This window comes from Fukomys damarensis, unplaced genomic scaffold (assembly GCF_012274545.1).
Source record: "Fukomys damarensis isolate Sample0158 unplaced genomic scaffold, DMR_v1.0_HiC HiC_scaffold_8, whole genome shotgun sequence".
Lineage (NCBI taxonomy): Eukaryota > Metazoa > Chordata > Mammalia > Rodentia > Bathyergidae > Fukomys > Fukomys damarensis.
Window position 1 is genome coordinate 12,247,968 of NW_022900920.1, and position 19,121 is coordinate 12,267,088.

Genomic DNA, 19,121 nt, shown 5'->3' on the forward strand with positions numbered 1-19,121 from the left:
GATACACTGAGCTCAGTCCTTTCTTCATGGAGCTTATCAACAGATCATCAAACAAGCAAAAATGACAAGAAAAGATGAGAGTGAAGATTCATGACATCATAGCACATACTCATTGCCTGCCAACCCAAATCTTAAAATCTGCAGGCGTGGAGAAACTTCAGTTTTATTCCTTTGGATAAAGGAATGAGATCTCTCCTCCTAGGAAAATGTTTTGTTCCCCAGAAAGCAAAATCATGAGTATAATTCTGAATAAAAGTCCTCTGGGGAAATAACCATATTCAATAAAGTCCAGCTTAGCAAACATTACCAAGATCCTATAAGGGAGAACTGGAGGACAGGAAAAAAGGTGTTGTCATAGAATTCCTGTTATCCCCCAGGGTCCATGGGCAGGCAGTCCACGTCCTGCAAACCAGGTTGCTGTGGGAGAGCTGTCTGGCAAGGGTGGGCATGAATTTATCCTTCTTGGACAAAGGCTTTGGCAAAATACCTGCTGGTTCTCCCTCATGGTACTTTCCAGTATGCCAAGGAATAGAAACATCAAGATGCTCCCCCATTGGACAATGGGTGTCTAGCCCATATTCCAAGCCAGGTAGCACATACGGGCTCAGTCTGAGTTTGTCCTCCAGGCACTGGTGGGTCTCTGGCTCCACAGTGAGAGACTGGTTCAGGTACAGACTTTTGAAGGTAGCATGAAAACCAAATGCTAGCCACAGGTGGGAGTGTCCTTGGGCCTCAGTACCTGCATTTCCCCCAAGGCTGGCTGGGTGTTGGTATTCACCTCAGCCTTAGCAGTTCTGGAGATACTGCTTAGTAAAAATGGTTAGGCCAATGTCAACAAATACAAAACAGTGCTGCTTTAGAGTATAACACAGTGTCATACACACCTAATGGAATCTAAGGGCCTTCATTTTCAGCCAGGTTCTTTCACTTTATGTAGGAAGAAGCAGAAAACCAAGGCGGGGGGGTGACTTCTGAAGAATGGTGTCTTGTTAGTCAGCTTTTCATTGCTATAGCAAATGCCTGAGAGAAATCAAACTAGAGAGAGAATAGATTTATTTTGGCTCACAGCTTTGAAGGTTTTAGTCCCTGGTCAGTTGCACTGGTTGCTTTTGGGCTTATGGCAGAACAGCACATCCTGGCAGGAAGTGCATGATAGAGCAGAGCTGCACATCTCGTGGTGAGACCAGGGTCCCTCAGTTCTTTCTGCAACCAGACCCCCAGTGGCCTACACCTCCTACTAGGCCCCTTTCCAAAGCCTTAACACCTGGGCCTCTGAGGCCCTTGCAGATACAAACTACTACCTAGCAGGTGTCAGTGCTTGGTCCCTCTTTCCTGGAGCAGAACCACCTGTCTGTGCCACATTGCTAGCCACAGTATCTCAATTAGCAGAGATGATATGGCCTTAGTAGGCTGAGTTACCTTCCTAGGGTTTATGTAGGACATCCTTACACACAGGTGGCTTAAAATAACAGAAATATATTTTCTCAAAATTCTGCAGGCCAGAAATCAAAATCAAGATGTCCAGGGGGTGGTTTCTTATGGAGGCTCAGAGGGAAAACATGTGACGTGGTGCTTTCCCGGCATTTTTGGCATCTGGCAATTCTTGTTGTTCCTTGGCTTACAAATGCTCCACTTCAGGCTCTCCCACTATGTCTTCAGGTCTTTGTATCCATATTTCCTTTCCTCTTCTCTGTGCTAGGATCCTTATTACCCAGTATGACCTTATCTTAACTTGATTACATTTGCAGTACCACATTGCCAATCATAAGCTCAAAATAAGGTTACATTCACAAACATGGAAGGTTAAGACTTGATCAGATCTTTCAGGGGGACAAAATCCTACTCAATACAACATCCAACTTAGATGTTTTGCCCCAAATAAATATCCTTACAGGCTTACATTTCTAGATATGAAAAGCTTAGAATTGTATTAATAAAGAGGGATCAGGCCGTGTCGATAGTGTTAAAGTAACCAACGTATTTTTTATTCCCCAAGTTCTGAGATAGTTCTGGTGACTGTAATTTTTCTGGAGGGTGGTGGTGGGGCTTGGCCAGCAGGGATTTTATAGCCATCTGACTGTCCCTGCAGTATTTATGTGTTGACGAGAGCTTTACTTTCATGTTTGTTTGTGTTAGATCAGTTAAATCAGACAACTTCTGAAACCAGATCCTCGTGTGGCTCAGGCAAGTGAAAGGGAATGTTTAAGGTCCCATTAAACAAGTCTACAGTACACATCTTGTCTTCAGTCTGCTGGCAAGATGATAAAAGCAAAATGCAGATGTTTTTCTTACATGCTAAATTAGTTAATAAATCATATGCATGAATGAGCTCTGGCTACAATGTCAAGGAGTCTGGTTAAAAAGAAGACTCAGATTTGCCTTCCTACTAGGGTAGCTGCCTCTGATCTGGGCTTGCAGAACAGTCTTGGCTGAAGGACAGGCCTAAGAGGTTCAGGTGGGAACTAGTGAGAAGCTGATTTTCAGGTTACAGTAAAGACCAGAGACAGCTGGTTCATGTTGGCTGATGAATTCTGAGTGCCCTCTGAGGTTCGGGGGCAGGGTGCTATGTGTATGTAGGATGCCTGCATATATATGGGTAGATGTTAGAGTTGTGTTCCTGTCTGGAGATAGGAGAACTTTCGAGAATAATTGGGGATGACAGAGAGATCAGGAAATAGAATTAGAAATGTCTTGGTATGGCCCCTGCCTCCTGATGGAGAAGATCTCCCATTTGTATTAGGGTGAGTAGCAGCGATGCAGGTAAATCATGGTACAAAGTAGGGGACAAGTCACTGGTGATGCTCAGTTCTGCTTTGGGGATAGGGAGTAGGAGTGAGACATGGGAGAAAGATGAACTCAAGAGAAATTAACCCAAGGAGGCTAGGCATTGTAATGGGAGGTCAGCCTGAGTAGGGAGCTGTGTAGGGTCACAGGCAAGATGTGACAAAGCCTGGCCCAAAAAGGGTACAGGGTGCAGAAAGATGAAAGAGTCAAGAGGTACTCAGGTAGAACCAGTGGTGTTTGCTCTGTGGGAGAGAGAAGCTGAGACAGGGAAGTGAAGGTAGATGATAGGAGGGTTTTGCTGTCAGTCTCCACATGAGCAACACTCCAACCTGAGGGCCTCTCTGTTCTTCTCAAGCCAGGACTTTACCTGGTCAATTCACCAGAATTACCTGGGAGCCGTAGGAAAGCTTCTTCCTCCCTCAGATCTGAGGTGTATTGGTTCAGGTTCAAAGACCAACCCTGAGCTGGGAAATAGTGTTTCAGAATTAGTCATTGCTTCTTCCTTGCAGGTAGACTCCAAAGCAAGGAAGCCCTGATAGCATATATAGAGCACATATAGGGACCAGGGTTGCAGCACCTGCAGATGGTAAGTGGCCACCTGGTAGTAGTCAGTTGCATCCTCTGTTGGCTGAACTGTGGTTTCATCCCAGCTCACTGAAGTTCTGCACACTTTCCACTGAGCTTCAGAGCCTCCCTGGATCATGTCCCCCACCCTGAAACCCAGATCTCTTCCTACCTGACTCTGCCACTCCCCCACTCTACCTGGTTGGTCTCATTCGCTGTCTGGGGATGTTCACACTCAGGGACCTCAAGCCCCTGACAGAACTTTGTCTGTCTGTCCACCTTCTGTATTACATCATCCTACCCTACTTCCCAAGCTGGTCTCATGTCCAGCTTCTTCTCTTCCCTGTGGTACATGACCTGGTGTGTGCTGGCTTTCACTTCTCATCTGAGAGCTTTGCTAATGATGAATCACCATTGCTACCAATATCTAATGCTACAGCCAATTCAGAAAGCCCCACATTGCCCAAACAGTGCTCATTTTTCCTGGCTTCTATCTCTGCTTGTTTCCTAAAGCTGCCTTTCCGGGTCCTTATCCATGGCTCTCTCCTTAACCTTTAAACGTGAGGATGTCCATCAGGAATCTCTTCTTCCACAAATCCCTTCCTGATCCTCCCTACACACATTGCCGTTTGAATACTTGTTACTCTTGAATGTGGGTAAATCACATAGTCTTGCCTTACTCGCTTTTCATTGAGTCATGTGGCTGTGCTAGGAAAATGCCTAGATTGGAAGCCCTAGCAGGCATGCACCATGTTGAGTCACTCTGAGACTCCCTGCTGGACCTAGCAAATCAGACTGACTTAATCTGAATTGTGTTATCCATACTTCCCAAGGTGAGCCAAGTCAGAGCCATTCAAATCATGGGCCAGTAGAGGGAATGGAATTCTCCAGAAGCCATTGCAAATTTTCTTCTTTAGCAAATGTGCCTTCAGAGATGACTCTTGGATGGAGCAAATACTAACATTAATTTGCATTCTGAGAGCATCTAGCTGGAGATGTGACCCCACAGATATGAGAAGGCAGCAGAAGTCATTGCAGCAATAAAAGTGTGCTGTTCATCACGCAGCTAGCTGAGCAGAGGCCACGCTGTCCTTACTGTTGCCTGATCTGATCTCATGAATGTTTTTCCGTAAAACATTGAAATAAATATTTGTGGTAAGTTCTCCCAATATTAGTCACAAAAGAATTTTAAAATGTGCTTATCAGATACAAGTAAATTTTACTTTATCAGTCCACAAAGAAAACAGGAAGCATGAATTACTTAAATACTGTTTCCCTGATTCAAGACATTCACAGGAACACTGTAATTAGTGTCCTTCAGCACTGCGACACTGTTGCTTTAAAAAAAAGAAAGGGAAGAAAAGACCAGTTTATGTGTATTGATTAGAATTAGACTTTCAGGACAATGTTACTTCCAATTAAAGTAACAAAAGGTACAAACATTGAATTTCAAAGTGGCGAGGAAAATTGCTTTATGAGAGATTCCTTTTCCCAATTGACTTGATTTTGTTTTCCAAATGATTTCCCTTTATATTCCACAAAGCAGTTAAGTAATAAACCTTGTAGTAATACCAAGAATATAAATCTACTTGGCCACCAGCATTGAGTTTACCAATCATCCATAAATCACCATATTTTGTGGTTCTCTAAAAATGCTGGGAAACGCTGGAATTGGAACAAATACAACTTTTTTAAACAGTTACTATACCGGATTGTAATGGATGCAGCTGTTTGATGGTGAGGAATATGATTTTAGTTTAAAATTGTCACTTAAAACATACACATTTAGTTTAAGCTTTGTTAAGGTTTAATTCACAAAAATTGTAAATAAGCATATATGATATACTATGTGATGTTTTCATACTAATGCATTGTAAATAATTAAGTCAAGACAATCAAAGTAGCCATTGATTTATTTATTTCTCGTGGTGAGAACATGTATTTATTTCTCCTGGTGAGAACATTTAAGATCTCCTCTTAACAATCTTTAGGTGAAGTCCTTTATTTCATTAACTATAGTCACTGTGTTATACAGTAGGACTCTAGAAGTTACTGAAGACTGATTGAAACTTTGTTTCTTTAGACCAGTGGTGGCAAGGGAACTGCACACCTGCCATAGCTGGGTGGTTGTTATCATTGAAAGCTATAAATGGTTTGCCATCGCTACCTTAGACCAACATATCCCGAGTCTCCTAATCCCTTTTCCCTTTATAATCACCGTTCTACTCTCTCCTTCTGTGTTATAGTTTGATGGTCTGAATATAAAAATGTCCTCCCAGAGGTACAATGTTTAAAGGTTAGGCTTTTGGATGGAGATTAGATCATGGGACTCCTAATGTTAATCACTGATTAACTCATAACTGAATGTGCTGTTTGGAGGTAGAAGTAGGACACTGGGAGTTAACGTGGAAGGATATATTTTTTGTCCCAGGTCCCTTCCTCTCTCTTTGGCTCTTTCCCTGTGCTCTGCTTCCCAAATGCCATGAGATGGGCAGCTTTCCTCTAACACACCCTTCTGCCATGACTTTTCTGCTTTTGGAACCAGCTACCATGGACTAAAGCTTTGGAAACCATGAGCCAAGATAAACCTTTCTCCCTTTAAATTGTAGGCGTTAGCTATTTTGTCCCAGAGACAAAAAGCAAACTAATACAGTGAGCTAAGCTTTTTTAGATCCTACATGTATGTGAGATCATGCAATATTTGTCTTTCTGTGTCTGGTTTATTTCGTTTGACATCATATCCTTTAGGTTCATCCATTCTGTAAACAATGATATGATTTATTTCTCTTTTTTTAATTTATTTCCTTTTTTTTAAGCCAAATAGCATTCTATGTGCAAGTGTATGTGTGTGTGTGCGTGTGTGTGTGTACACATTTTCACTAGCCACTTGTTTGTTGGTAGGTACTTAACTTGATTCCATACCTTGGCTATTATGCATGATGTTTCAGTGAACACAACACAGGTAATGTCTCTACATATAGTGGTTTCTTGGTTCAGGAGCTTAATTCTTTCCATGATTTTGTCTGCAACCAAACTGCAAGAATTGTGGAATGAGTTCTGTGATGAGCATCGTGGAAAGCATTAGGTTTGTGAACTGAGGTACCGCTGTTCTGGCCTCATTTCCTTTGCATATTACATATCTAGAAATAGAATTGCTAGATCACATGGAAGTTCTATTTTTAACTTTTTGAGGAACTTCCATTGTATCTTCCATAACGGCTGTACTACTACAGATTCCTCCCAATAGTTATACATGGGTCTTTTGTCCCTACCTTGACCAACGCATTCTTTTTTTTTTTTTCTTCTCTAGAACAACACTGTCCTAATAGATGTGAAGTATTATTTCATTGTGGTTTCAATTTGCACTTCCATACAGATGAGTAGTGTTAACATTTTTTTCTCATATACTTCCTTGTCATTTGGATTTCTTCTTTTGAAAACTGTCTATTTGGGACTTTTGCCCGTTCTTAAATCAGTGGTTCTCTTGTGACCACATTGGTCTGGTTTGCCAATATCCTCTCTCTTCCCACTGATTGTCATTTTACTTAGTTGATTGTTTCCTTGGCTGTGCAGAAGCTTTTTTAGTTATAATGAAATCCACTTTATCTACTTTTACTTTTTCTACTCATGTTTGGTGGTTATAATCCAGAAAAATTATTGCCCAAACCAGTGAAGCCTTTTAGAGCTTTCAGTGATACAAACTGTGGCACGCATGCCTTTGCCACCTCTGGCCTAGACCATTGTGCCAGAACTTTTCTCAGTGTTTCCTTTTAGATTTATAATTTCAGTCAATTTTGCATTGATTTTTGCATGTGTATGTCTCAACACCATTTTTTAAAGAGATCGTCTTTTTTTTTTTTTTTTTGGTACCAGGTATCGAACGTCGGACCTTGTACTTGCGAGGCAGGTGGCACCACTGAGCTAAATCCCCAGCCAAGATTGTCCTCTTCTTATTGTGTGTTTTCACCATTTTTGTTAAAAATAAGTTGAATGTAAACGTATGGATTTATTTCTGAGGTATAGGGTCTGCTTGTCTATTTTTATACCGGTATCGTGTTGTTTGAGCTACTATAGCTTTATAATTCATTTTGAAGCCAGGTAGTATATATAATACTTCCAGGTTTATTATTTTGTTCAGGATAGCTTGGACTGTAGAGGGTGTTTTGTGGCTCCAAGTAAATTGTAGCAGTTTTTTATTTCTGTGAAAAAAATGTAACTGAAATTTTGATAGGGATTGTATCAAATCTGTAGATGATTTTGGGCAGTACAAATATTTTTAACAATTTTGATTATTCGAATTCATGAGCACAGGATATATTTACATTTCTTTTGTCTTCTTTAATTTCTTACATCAGTGTTTTATAATGTAGATCAATAATGGCAAACCTTTTAGATCTTTCAATGATACAAACAGCCTGTTGTGGCATGCGTTCCATAGATAGATCTTTCATGCCCTTGTTAAGTTTACTCCTGTTTTTTTTCTCAGAACTGATACTACTGGATTTTAAAGTTTTCTTTTTTGTTTACTTCATTGCTAGTTATAGAAACCTTATTGATTTTTGTATAGTTATTTTGTATCTTGCAACTGTATTGAATTCAGTGATTAATAGTTTTTTTTTATAGCATGTGAAGGAATTTGTACATATGTTGTCTGCAAACAGACATAATTTAACTTTTCCCCCCAAATTCACATGCTTCTTAATTTCTTTTCCCTGCCTAATTGCTGGCTAGGGCTTTAGTTCTGTTTTGAATAGAAGTGGTGAAAATAGACATCTTTGTCTTGTTCCTGATCTTAGACAAAGGGCTTTCAACTTAATATTGAGTATGATTTTAACTTGGACTTGCCATATCTGACCTTTATTGTGTTGAGAAACATTCTATAATTAATTTGAGTTTTTATTATGAAAGGATTCTGAAATTTGATAATTGTTTTTTGTCCTTTGTTCTATTAACATTGCTTAACTCATTTGTGAATTTGCATATGTGAACCCGTTCTTGCTTCCCAGGGACAAATCTCATTTGATTATGGTGAATGATCCTTTTAATGTGGTATAGAATCCAATTTGCTAGTATTTTGTTGAGGAATTTTATATCTATGCTAATCAAAGACATTGGCCTATAGTGTTATTTTCTTGTAGTGACCTTGTCTAGATTTAGTATCAGGGCAAGGGCAATGTTTGCCTCATAAAATAAGTTTGGAAATATTCTTTTGCCTTCAATTTCTTCGGAAAAGTTTTTTGTTTTTTTGTTTTGTTTTGGTACCGGGGATAGAACTCGGGTCCTTGCATTTGCGAGGCAGGCCACTGAACCGCTGAGCTAAATCCCTGGTCCACTTTGGAAGAGTTTGAGAAGAATTATATTAGTTATTCTTTAAATGTTTGGTAGAATTTAGCAATGAAGCTCTCCGATTTTGTGCTTTACTTTAATGAGAAATTTTAATTTCTGATTCAATATCCTTTTTATTGCTCAGTTCAGATTTTCTAATTCTTCTTCATTAATTATTGGTAGGTTTTATGTTCCTAAGAACTTATTTATTTCTCCTAGGTTATCCAATCTGTGGACATACAGTCACTGATTGGGTTTTTAAGGATCCTTTATATTTTTATGGTATCAATTATAGTGTCTCTTTTCTGATTTTATCCCTTTGAACCTTTCTTTAGTCTAGCTAAAGATTTGCCAATTTCTTAGTCTTTTTAAAAACCTAATTTTTAATTTTCTCTTTCATATTTTTCTAGACTTTACTTCATTAATTTCTGCTACACTCTCTATTTCCTTTCTTTCCTTTCTTCTAACTTTGGCCTTAGTCCATTCTTTTGCTGGTCCCTTGAGCTATCACTTGAGATCTTTAACATTAAAAAATGTTGGTATTTATTGCTATAAACTTTCCTCTTAGAACTGCTTTTGCTGCATCCCTAAGTTTTGGTATGATGTTTCCATTTTTATTTGTCTTTGGGGTTTTTAAAATTTCCTTTTTGGTTTCTTCCTTAACCCATTGGTCTCTCTGAACTTATTTAATTTCCACACATTTGCGAATTTTCCAAAATCCCTCCTGTTGTTTATGTTTAGCTTCATTGTGGCTAGAAAAGGTACTTGATATGATTTCAATCCTCTTAAATTTGCTAAGACTTGTTTTGTGATTTACATAATCTGTTCTGGAGAATGTTCTGTGTGCCATTGAGTTGAATGTGTATTTTGATGCTTTTGGATGAAATGTTCTATATATGTCTGTAAGGTCCATTAGGTACAATTTGGGTCTGTTGCCTCCTTATTGATTTTATGACTGAATGATCTATGTGTTGTTGAAAATGAGGTATTGAAATCCTCTGGTATCATTGCATTGCTGTCTATATCTCCCTTCAGATATATTATTTACCTTATACAGTATATATTAAGGAGTTCTGATGTTGAATACATATATTTTTTATAATTGTTTTTTCCTCTTGATGAACTGGTTCATTTATCATTATATATTGTCCTTTGTCTCTTTTTACAGTTTTTTTTCTTTTATTGAGTTTATTGGTAGATTTTAGGTATACAGTACAGTTACATTCATTACTGGGATCTTGTACCTTTACATGACAGGTCTTGGTTCTCATTTTTTTCCCCTTGTCCGTGTCCTCCCTTCACCCCTTCCTCCCCTCAAAATGAAAAAATGGAAATAAAGTCTTTTTCCAGTTTTTGGCTTAGAGTCTGTCATTTCTGCTCTTGTTTAAGTATCTACATGGGATTTGCTGGGACTGTCTGTCCCTTTACTTTACTCCCTGGCTGAGTGTATCCTTAAAGCTACAGTAAGTCTCTTCTGGAAGTATGTACTTGAGTCTTTTTTTAAAAAAATCTATTCGTTCTTTCTATGCCTTTTGATTGAAGGACTTAATCCATTTATACTCAAGAAAATTAAGTACCTACTACTGCCATTTTTTAACTTTTTCTTTTTCTCTTATTTTGTAGATTTTTTGTTTTATTATTCCTCTTTTGCTATATATCTTTGTGATTTCTGTAGTGTTATGTTTTGGTTTCTTTCTCTTTACTTCATGTATCTACTCTTAACTTTTCACATTGTCATTACAGTGAATCTTAGATAAAATAATTTATAAGAGGCGCGCGCTCTCTCTCTCTCTCTCTCTCTCTCTCTCTCTCTCTCTCTCTCTCTCTCTCTTTCTGGTACCAGGAATTGAACTTGGATCCTTGCCCTTGTGAGGCAGGCAGCAGAACCACTGAACTAAATCCCCTGCCTGAAGCTATTTTAAATTGATAATTTAGCTTTGATCATATACAAAAATCTTTACTTTTGTTTCCTCCATCCACTTTTCATTTTTGATGTCACAATTTACATAATTTGTATATTTTATATCCCTAAATTAGTTTATCTACTGTTATTTTGAATAGTTTCTATTAGAGATATGTCATTTATATACCACCATTATGGTATTAGAATATTCTGATTTTGACTATGTACCCAATAAGCTTTATTTAATTTAATTTAATTTATTTTTTTGGTACCAGAAATCAAATTTAGGACCTTGTGCTTTTGAGGCAGGTGGTGGCACCACTGAGCTAAATCCCCAGCCCTCCAATGAGTTTTATCCGCCTATGCATTTTTTATGATACTAATAAGTATCATTTTGTTTCAGTTTCTAGAACTCCCTTTATCATCTCTTATAAAGAAAGATAAGTGGTTATGAACTCCCCTCAAGCTTTATTTCTGAGGGAAAGTTAATCTCTTTCCTTTTTGAAGAACTACTTTACCAGGGAAGTATTTCGAGTTAACATTTTTTCCTCTTAGTGTTTGGAACATATCATCCCACTCCATCATAGCCATCAAAGTTTCTGCTGAGAAATGTGATAACCTTGTATGTCCCTTGATATGTAAGGATATTCTTTCATTACTGCTGTCAATATTTTTTTCTTTGTCTTTGATTGTTGACAGATGGATTACAATATGTCTTAACTGATTATAATATGTCTGTGAGATGAATCTGACTGGAGACGTTTGAGCTCTATACCTGGATGTTTTTATCTTTTCTCGGCCTTCAAAGTCTTCTACTATTATTTGAATAAACTCTCTGCTTTTTTGATTTTTCTTCTTCTCCTTGAAATCCTATAATACAAAATGCTAGCTTTCCTTATTATCTTTCACTCTTGTTTTTTCTCCCTGGATATTTTCAAGTAACCTGTCTTCAAATTCACAGATTCACTTTTCTGCCTGATCAGTTTGACCATTGACAGCCTCGATCGCATTTTTCATTTTATTCAGTCTTTACCTACAGAATTTCTGGATTCTTTTAAATAATTTCAACCTGTGAATCTTCTCATATTGTTCAGGTATTGTTCTCCTGATTTTAGCTATTTCTTTGTTTTTCTTTATAGTTTTCTAAGCTTCCTTAAGACAATTACTTTTAATTCTTTTTCAAGCAATTCATAGATCTTTATTTTTTTACATCAGTTACTAGATAAATATTTCATTCTTCTGGCAGTGTTATGTTTCCTTTGTTTTTCTTATTGCCTTGCATTGATTTCTGTACCTTTGATGGAATAATCACTGTTTCCGAATTTTAAGAGCTGGAAAAATCATTTCTTGTGGATGGTTATGAGGGCACTAGCTGGGTGAGGTGAGGCAGTTCTGGCTGCTGTGAGGATCTAGTGGGAAAATCCCTGTGCAGCTCAGCCAGCTGAGGTTGATGCTGGTAAAGACTGCAGGTGTCTTCATCAGCCACTTCTGTGCATGTTCACAGTGATGGCAAGGGCTCTTCGAGTACCTTTTCCTCCCACTGGAGAGGTCATGGTAAAGATGGTCTGTCCTTGGCACCCGGTTTGGCTCTCAGCACACTCACAATAATAGTGTCTGTGATATAATGTGTGGGCGGCCATGGAGCCAGTGTCTGAAGCGTAGGCACATTTGCAAGGAGCACAGCTCCAGAGTCAGGGAGAGCAACAGTACACGTGCCCAGGCACAAGCATTCTACTGCCGTGCTGGTAATGGCACATGCATATTTTTCAGAAAATATGCCAGATTTTCTTTTCTTTTCTTTCTTTCTTTCTTTCTTTCTTTCTTTTTTGGTACTGGGGATTGAACGCGGTCCTTGTGCTTAGGAGGCTGGTCACAGCACCACTGAGCTAAAATCCCCAGCCCAGATCTTCTTTTTATAAATAGAGATTAAATCCTAATAAAGAATAGCAAATGATTCTGAAAAATGAAGATTGATCCTAGCTATTAACATCTCATAGTTGGTAAAGAAAGTAAGACTCTTTCTTTCTAATGTCCTTTAGCCAATAACTACTCACAAATTCCAGAGGAAAACCAATCCCTTCAGCTTTCTTTGTGAAATGTTTTGTGCTTTGTATTTTGTATTCTCTTGGAAGCTCACACTGCCCAATGCATGATAGAGACACTTATAAGCCCTGCAGCAAAGAAAACTGCTTAATTCCTTTAACTTTGTTTCTCCTAAACTTCTTTCACCTTACAATACTTTTATCTAATTCTCCAAAGCTCACTTTGGAAATATTGCTCTAGGATTATTTGCTTACACATCCACCACACTTTGCTAAAGTAACTTCTGACTGGAATTTCAAATTGCCATTTATTCAAGAAAATCTAAGTCTGGGGGAAAGTGGTCTTACTGTCTTTACCTGTAGCACTTCGGTCCAGCAATGGCTGAGGGCCACAGAAACCCTCTGGGCAGTAGGGCGTGGTACCTGCTTTCATCTGTGGTGGGTTTTGCTCTGTAATAATGCCACCATGACAATGCTCAGTATAAAGTCTTCTGGAAAAATAAGAGCTAGTCACATTCCCCCTGGAAAGTAATTCACACATGCCAGAATGTAAAATAACCACAGAAAAGAGAGAATCCGATCGGATGAAGAGAGTGGCTGTACTTGTGAACTGAGGCAGTGATGGAAAGCAGCAATGAGTTACGAGAGAAATAACTGCACGACAAAGGCAGAGCTTGCTTGCCTTCCCTGGTGTTGCCTTCATGTACAGCTGCTGCAGTCTGATTTTGGAGCCCTGTGGCTTGGGCCTGATGCTTTATTTAATGACATGGAGAAACTTTTTAAATGCCGAGATAGAGTTGCCAGATTCATCAGATGAAAATATAGGAGGCCAAGTTAAATTTGCATTTTCGATCAACTATGAATTCTTTTTTCACATAAGTATGCTTGATGCAATATTTGAGAAATACTTACGTTTTTAAAGGTTTCATTATTTATTTGAAATGCAAATTTAACTGGGCATGCTGCATTATATCTAGCAATTCTTCTACAAGGCTATAAAACCCATGGGAGGACTTGTCCTTTTTTTTTTTTCCAATCCCTCTTGTTAACTTCTACCAAAGTAGCAGTGCCTCCAGTACAGGAAGGCATCAAAGTCACCTGTAGGTCTGGTGGCATAGACTATGGACCTACACCCAGAATTCCTGATGCAAGTGACCTAGGGTAGGCATACAGAATTTATATTAGTAAAAAGCATCTGAGTGATGCTGAATGTTGCTCGTTCAGTGATGGAACCAGATTGAACCCACACAGATGTTGGCATTTATGTGAAAATAGAAGCCATACTTTGAGAACTGCAATCTTGTATCTTCTGCAGAAAATAAAAATCCTACTGATTCTGTTAGTGCTCAATTCTAAGGTCTCTTAACTACTTACTTTGAGACCTCGGATAAGTTACTGAATTCTAAAGCCTCTGCTTCCTCATGTGTAAAGAGGAGAGATCTTCTTTACAGGGCCATTGTAAGGATGAACTGAAACATAAATTAATTGATATGCCGGGGTCAAGTGTGGAAGCGAACACTTGGGGAATTGTGGCAGCACTAGCTTCTTCACAGTTTATAGAACATGTTCGTACAAACCATTCCCATAAGTCCTTCTAGGAAATTTTAAGGCAAATGCTATGAACCTTTGAGCAGAGGAGAAACCAAATATTACTGAGCTCAAGTATCTTGTCCAGGACACACAATACCCGGCAAAGGCTTAAGCTGGCTGTGCGTTTTTAGGCTTAGCTACAAGACACCAAAAGGGTCATCATATTCGTAGCACAAAAGCACAATGGCAATGTATTAATGCTCATATTATCTTTATGTAAGTGGAAAGAATCCCTGAATTTCCTGTTATATCGAGTGAGATCATGAAGAATTGGGGGTCATTCGGTCCTAGAGGCTAGATGGAGCTACCCATTTTATACCTGGATTTCTATCGGCATCAGCACTGTGTTTGGTGCAGAAAATACCTTGCATCACTTTGCAGCCACTGAAGAGCTCCCTAGGTGGGAGACTGGGAATCGGGGGACATGCAATATTTTAGGGAATGACAGGAGCCATTTATTAGGGTTTTCTTGGGGGAGCATCTGACACCAATAGGGATCTGATTTAGTTTGGGCATGCCTGACTCAGCCAACAACAGAATGAATGAAATGCACAAAATGCAGCTTGTTTTCTCACGGTTCCTTAGGCCTGCAATCCAAGTTAGGAGCTGGTCCAGACCAACCTTCTTTAGCAGTCCCTGTGGCTTGTATGGGCAGCTCAGGGAATCTCTTTGTCCCTTACTGGATCTCTCTGGCAGTAACAAGCCAATAAACATAACTAAGAAGCATTTAGTATCTTTTGACCATGGGAATGGCATGTGAATGGAAAAGGAGCAGGGATATTAGGCTAGGGATGAATGCATTAAAAAGAGACTTTCCCTATCCTCTAGGTCAGGCACTCATATCTTATGTGGGCAGAGAGTTGAGTAAGGAGACAGGTGTGAGCCAAGTCTACAGTCATGCAGGAGAAGACCCCTTCAGAGTTAGAGAGAGAAGGGATCTGATCATAGCGCTCCTCCTGAGGAAGGGACCAGAGTGCAACAACATTCCAATGCTCTCCAAAAGTGGAGAGTATTTTCATCTCTGTTTGACTATGGCAGTCTGGGATCCACTCACTGCTGTGGTCCAGGCCCCAACCGTCCATATTGATCAATGGTTCTTCCGGAAGATCTGTGGTTGCTCTCAGGCTCCATGTTCATGGTGAGCCCTTCTCATCAGCACCCTCTCTCCCAAAGAAGCAGACAGACCCTAGGGAGCAGACCGTCTGCCCCAGCACTCTGCCTTTTCATGGAACCTCTAAGGTGACGATCCTATTGTAGTTTGACAGTAAATGTGTGTAGGAGGAGAGCTCTCTGCAGAACTTCCTCAGACAGAAGCTCCTTCCCACTTTGCTTCTCAAACTGACTATGCACACAAAGTAGATATTTCTGAAGGCTCTCTGGTTTATTTTTCATTTCTTAAGTTTGTATTCCTTCACCAGAAGGATCTGAGAGCCTTGCTGAATTTCTAAACTGTGACATTATCATCTCATGTGTCCAGATGATAAGTGGCACACAGCATCATTTTCGTAATAAATATCAGTGCCTGTGGGGCTTCTCTTTACCTTCCAGATCCCTAGACTAAGCTGCTTATCATGTGTGTCCATCATCCAGGGATAGGATTCCACAGAAGTGAGGTGTGCTTTTAGAAAAATGAGAATGCTTATCCATCACAGGATTTTCTCAGCACAAGAGCACTTCAGAGGCCAACAACCTATATTTTTTAACAGTCCTGTGTATAGTGCACTGTTTAATTTCTGAAGGGTTAATCATCCAAGATAGACCACTCCACTCATGCCCACCTCAAATGAATTAGAGATTCTACTGTGATTAGCAGAACAGAAATGTACATGTAACTGGATGTGAATCTTGAAAACTGTGATGTGCTTTCTTCAGGGGCAACACAACAGCTGCTTAATGGCTTTGAAATCAGTGTGATGAACAGCTTTGTGAATTAGAATGCATGCATTGGAAGGCCCCCTAAAACACATCCCATTGTCATTCTTTGTGGAGGGCTCAGTCATTAAGAGAAGGGTCTAGGAGGGATAGACTTGTCCTTTATATTCCAACTGGCTTGTTGACTCTGCTGCATTCTCTCCAACAAGTGTGTCTTGGTTTTGGTGTGCCTAAGATAGGGGAAACAAATGTCTGCAGCATTCTTCAAAGAGCTCAGAGTAACTAAAGAAAATAGGTTTCTGGGAGGGCATTGTCCTAATAAACCCTGTGCAGTTGATTATCATTTAGATTACTGTTCAATGAGCAAAACGGAGCTTTGCAATCTGAGCTATAGATAAAGGTTGGAAGGCAGGAAAAACAGGCCCAGCCCCATAAAAAACCAATTGCACTGGTGTCTTTGTGGCCCTTCATGCTTCCTAGTGACACTGTTAGCTGTGCGACTGTTGAGATCACCTGTCCCTCTGTTGTATGTGCACATACATGCACACACACGTAAAGTGGGGATTGTGATAAATATCTCCACGTTTAAGAAGATCAGTGGGATGTTGGGACTTTGATTTTATAACAGCAGCCTCAGAAGCTCCAAAATCTTGGTATCTGGTTGTTTGTTGACTTTAAAACATGCAGGGGATTAAGGAAGCCTGGCCTTGCCAAATTAAATTAGCAATAGGCCCTGTAGTTGTATCTAGTAATGTCCAGATGCAAGACACTCTGGAGAAAAAGTGGTTTCCATAAAGAACAGAAATAGATAATTTAGTAATCTTATTGAGGAGGAGAAAAAAACCTCCACTATTTGAATGATAATAGGAGGTAGATAGAACTGCAATCTCTTTCCACCGTATCAGTGAATTAGAGCACTTGAAGCTTCCAGGAAAATCTGTAAAAGACTTTTAAGTAGTCTGAAAATTATTGTCACCAGTCACTTTAATTTTATAAAGGTGGACTTTTGATTAAAAGGAAATTAATAGATAGAGTTTCTCTATGTTTTTTAACAAAGCACATGTAGGATGAATTTCTACACTATGAAATAAGACTGCCGTGGCTCATGCTACACGTGTCCTGGAAGAGCTAACTCTGGCTTCTGTCAGGTTCCACATGGCCCTTCCCACTCCTGCAACCACTTGCACTGCTGGGTAGTACCTCTTTCTAGTTCCGCCATGGAGTCATCTCAGATCCTCCTCTCTCACAGTGGACAAAACCCTCCTCCACGAGGCCTCTCCTCTTCTTCTTGTGCAAACATTGGTCCTGGTGCTTAATGAGCCTATTTATCTGGTTTTCACCCTGAGCTGTGTGCTCTTAGTTTTACTTATCTTTGTGTCCTTACTGTCTAGTGCTAAGGAGATAAAAACCAAAGGTTGTCAGATGAATGAGTTGCTTAATCCAAAGCCTAGGAGTCATCTTGATTCATTTCTTCTGGCCTCACAATCCACTGTTCACCTGTCTAGTGTAAATGAGTTTCATGGCTGTCCTTCCTGCCGGGCTTTGCTGCCTTTCACCCATTGGACTGTGATTGCGAGGACCAGCTCCTCGCTGCCATTTTTGACTCTCTTCCACCCAATTCATGTTCTAAAGAGCCACTGCAGTCATCTGTAACGAATAAAAGTCAGATCTTCTGTTTAAGACTCCACATGAATATCTCTCTCTCTTACTCTGAAGACAAACTCCTTTCACAAGCATGTAAATCACCTTAAATAGGTTTGCAAGGGCCAACAGTGGTGATTCCGAATTCTGATGCACATTAGGAACATCTGAACATTTTGTTCTGGATTCCAGGACCTGTCTCCAGGAAGTTTTGTCAAAATCCCCAGGTGGCTGTGTGGAACCCTATGTGGAAAACCATGCTAGTCTCTGCTCTCACCTCTGCATTCTTGCTCGCACTACAGCTGCATTCCTACAGCAAGAAAAAAATGTTTCCTTGTCCCAGGTCTTCCCATGGCTGGTTCTGTGGTCATTTTAGTCTAGGAGGCTTTTTGACCAGCCGACTTCCCCTTTTCCGTATGGCAGTGCTTCATTTTGTTAGAGCACTTGCCCACCCTTTGCAGCCTTCCTCATGATGAGACACGTGCAGTGTCATGATGGCAGAATTTCGTGTTGTTTTTTTCTTCCCAGCATCCCCCAGACTTAGTAACTGCTTATTAAATTAAATTAAATGAAGTAGGGAGCAGTGTAGGAGAAATGAAATTTGGATTGTATTGTGAGAAATGGAGGAGCACCTGTTCGGGGCTCCCAAAATACCAGCTCTGCAGCTGTGAGCTGGCAGCGGCAGTGTCTTGAGGTAAGTGCCTGTGTGGGCAGAGCTGGCCTGACGTGAGCTGAAACCCTGCTCTGACTCTCGCTGATTCACAGCGTGAACCTGAGCAGGTAACCCTCACCCTGTTTGGAAGTCAGTGATTTCAACCCTAAAATGCAGAACATCACGAGCATATTACAAGCTTGGTGTGAAGAAGAATTGAGATCATGTAGGAAGGCATCAGTAAATGCTTGCAGTATCATCAAAAACCATCATGCTGACCACCCAAGCGTAGAACACAGCTTCCTCTTTCTCCCTGGCCACTTTCCTTTCTAAAGTGAGAGAAACTGCACCACGCGGGTGTGTTCTTTACACTCTAGTGAGGTCAGAGCTATTCTCACTACACTTGCTGAGGGATACCCCGCCTTATTACCTACCCTGCCTCCCGGAAGGCCCTTGTGTTTATCAAAAAGGCGTGGTGGTGGTAAGAAAACTCAAAATCAATAGCAACCAACATGCAAGTACTTCTTCAGGGCAGTGGGGCTGAGCCTGACACCCAGGGGGCACTCATGGATACGAAGCAGCTTGTTTTGTACTGAACATGGGAGCTGGGCGCAGAATTTAACCTTCTGCTACAGCACAGCAGACAGAGAAAAGTTCAGAAAGCCAAAGAATGGAGGTGTCAGATGGCTCATATTTTTTGTTTCCTCGTGGAAATAAAAGCAGAGCTTAATTATGGGTTCAGGTACTC

The 19,121-nt window shown here is 40.1% G+C and overlaps 1 protein-coding gene across 8 annotated transcripts in view; it reads left to right on the forward strand.

Moving 5' to 3' along the window:
- The window catches only part of CUNH10orf90 (chromosome unknown C10orf90 homolog), an 80,915-nt gene that overhangs the window by 53,880 nt on the left and 7,914 nt on the right, over positions 1–19,121 (forward strand). Inside the window, exon 7 of one of the 8 annotated variants that reach the window (XM_019207108.2) lies at positions 4,415–4,437. The exons of 3 other annotated variants lie outside the window; for them this stretch is intronic. In XM_019207108.2, coding sequence (XP_019062653.1) covers positions 4,415–4,422 — 8 coding nt within the window. In that variant the 3' untranslated portion in view covers positions 4,423–4,437. Of the gene's footprint in view, positions 1–32; positions 283–3,293; positions 3,946–4,328; positions 4,373–4,414; positions 4,438–19,121 lie in introns of those variants that run through there. 4 more of the 8 variants (XM_010620919.1, XM_010620887.3, XM_010620879.2 and 1 more) reach the window with 4 other exon arrangements.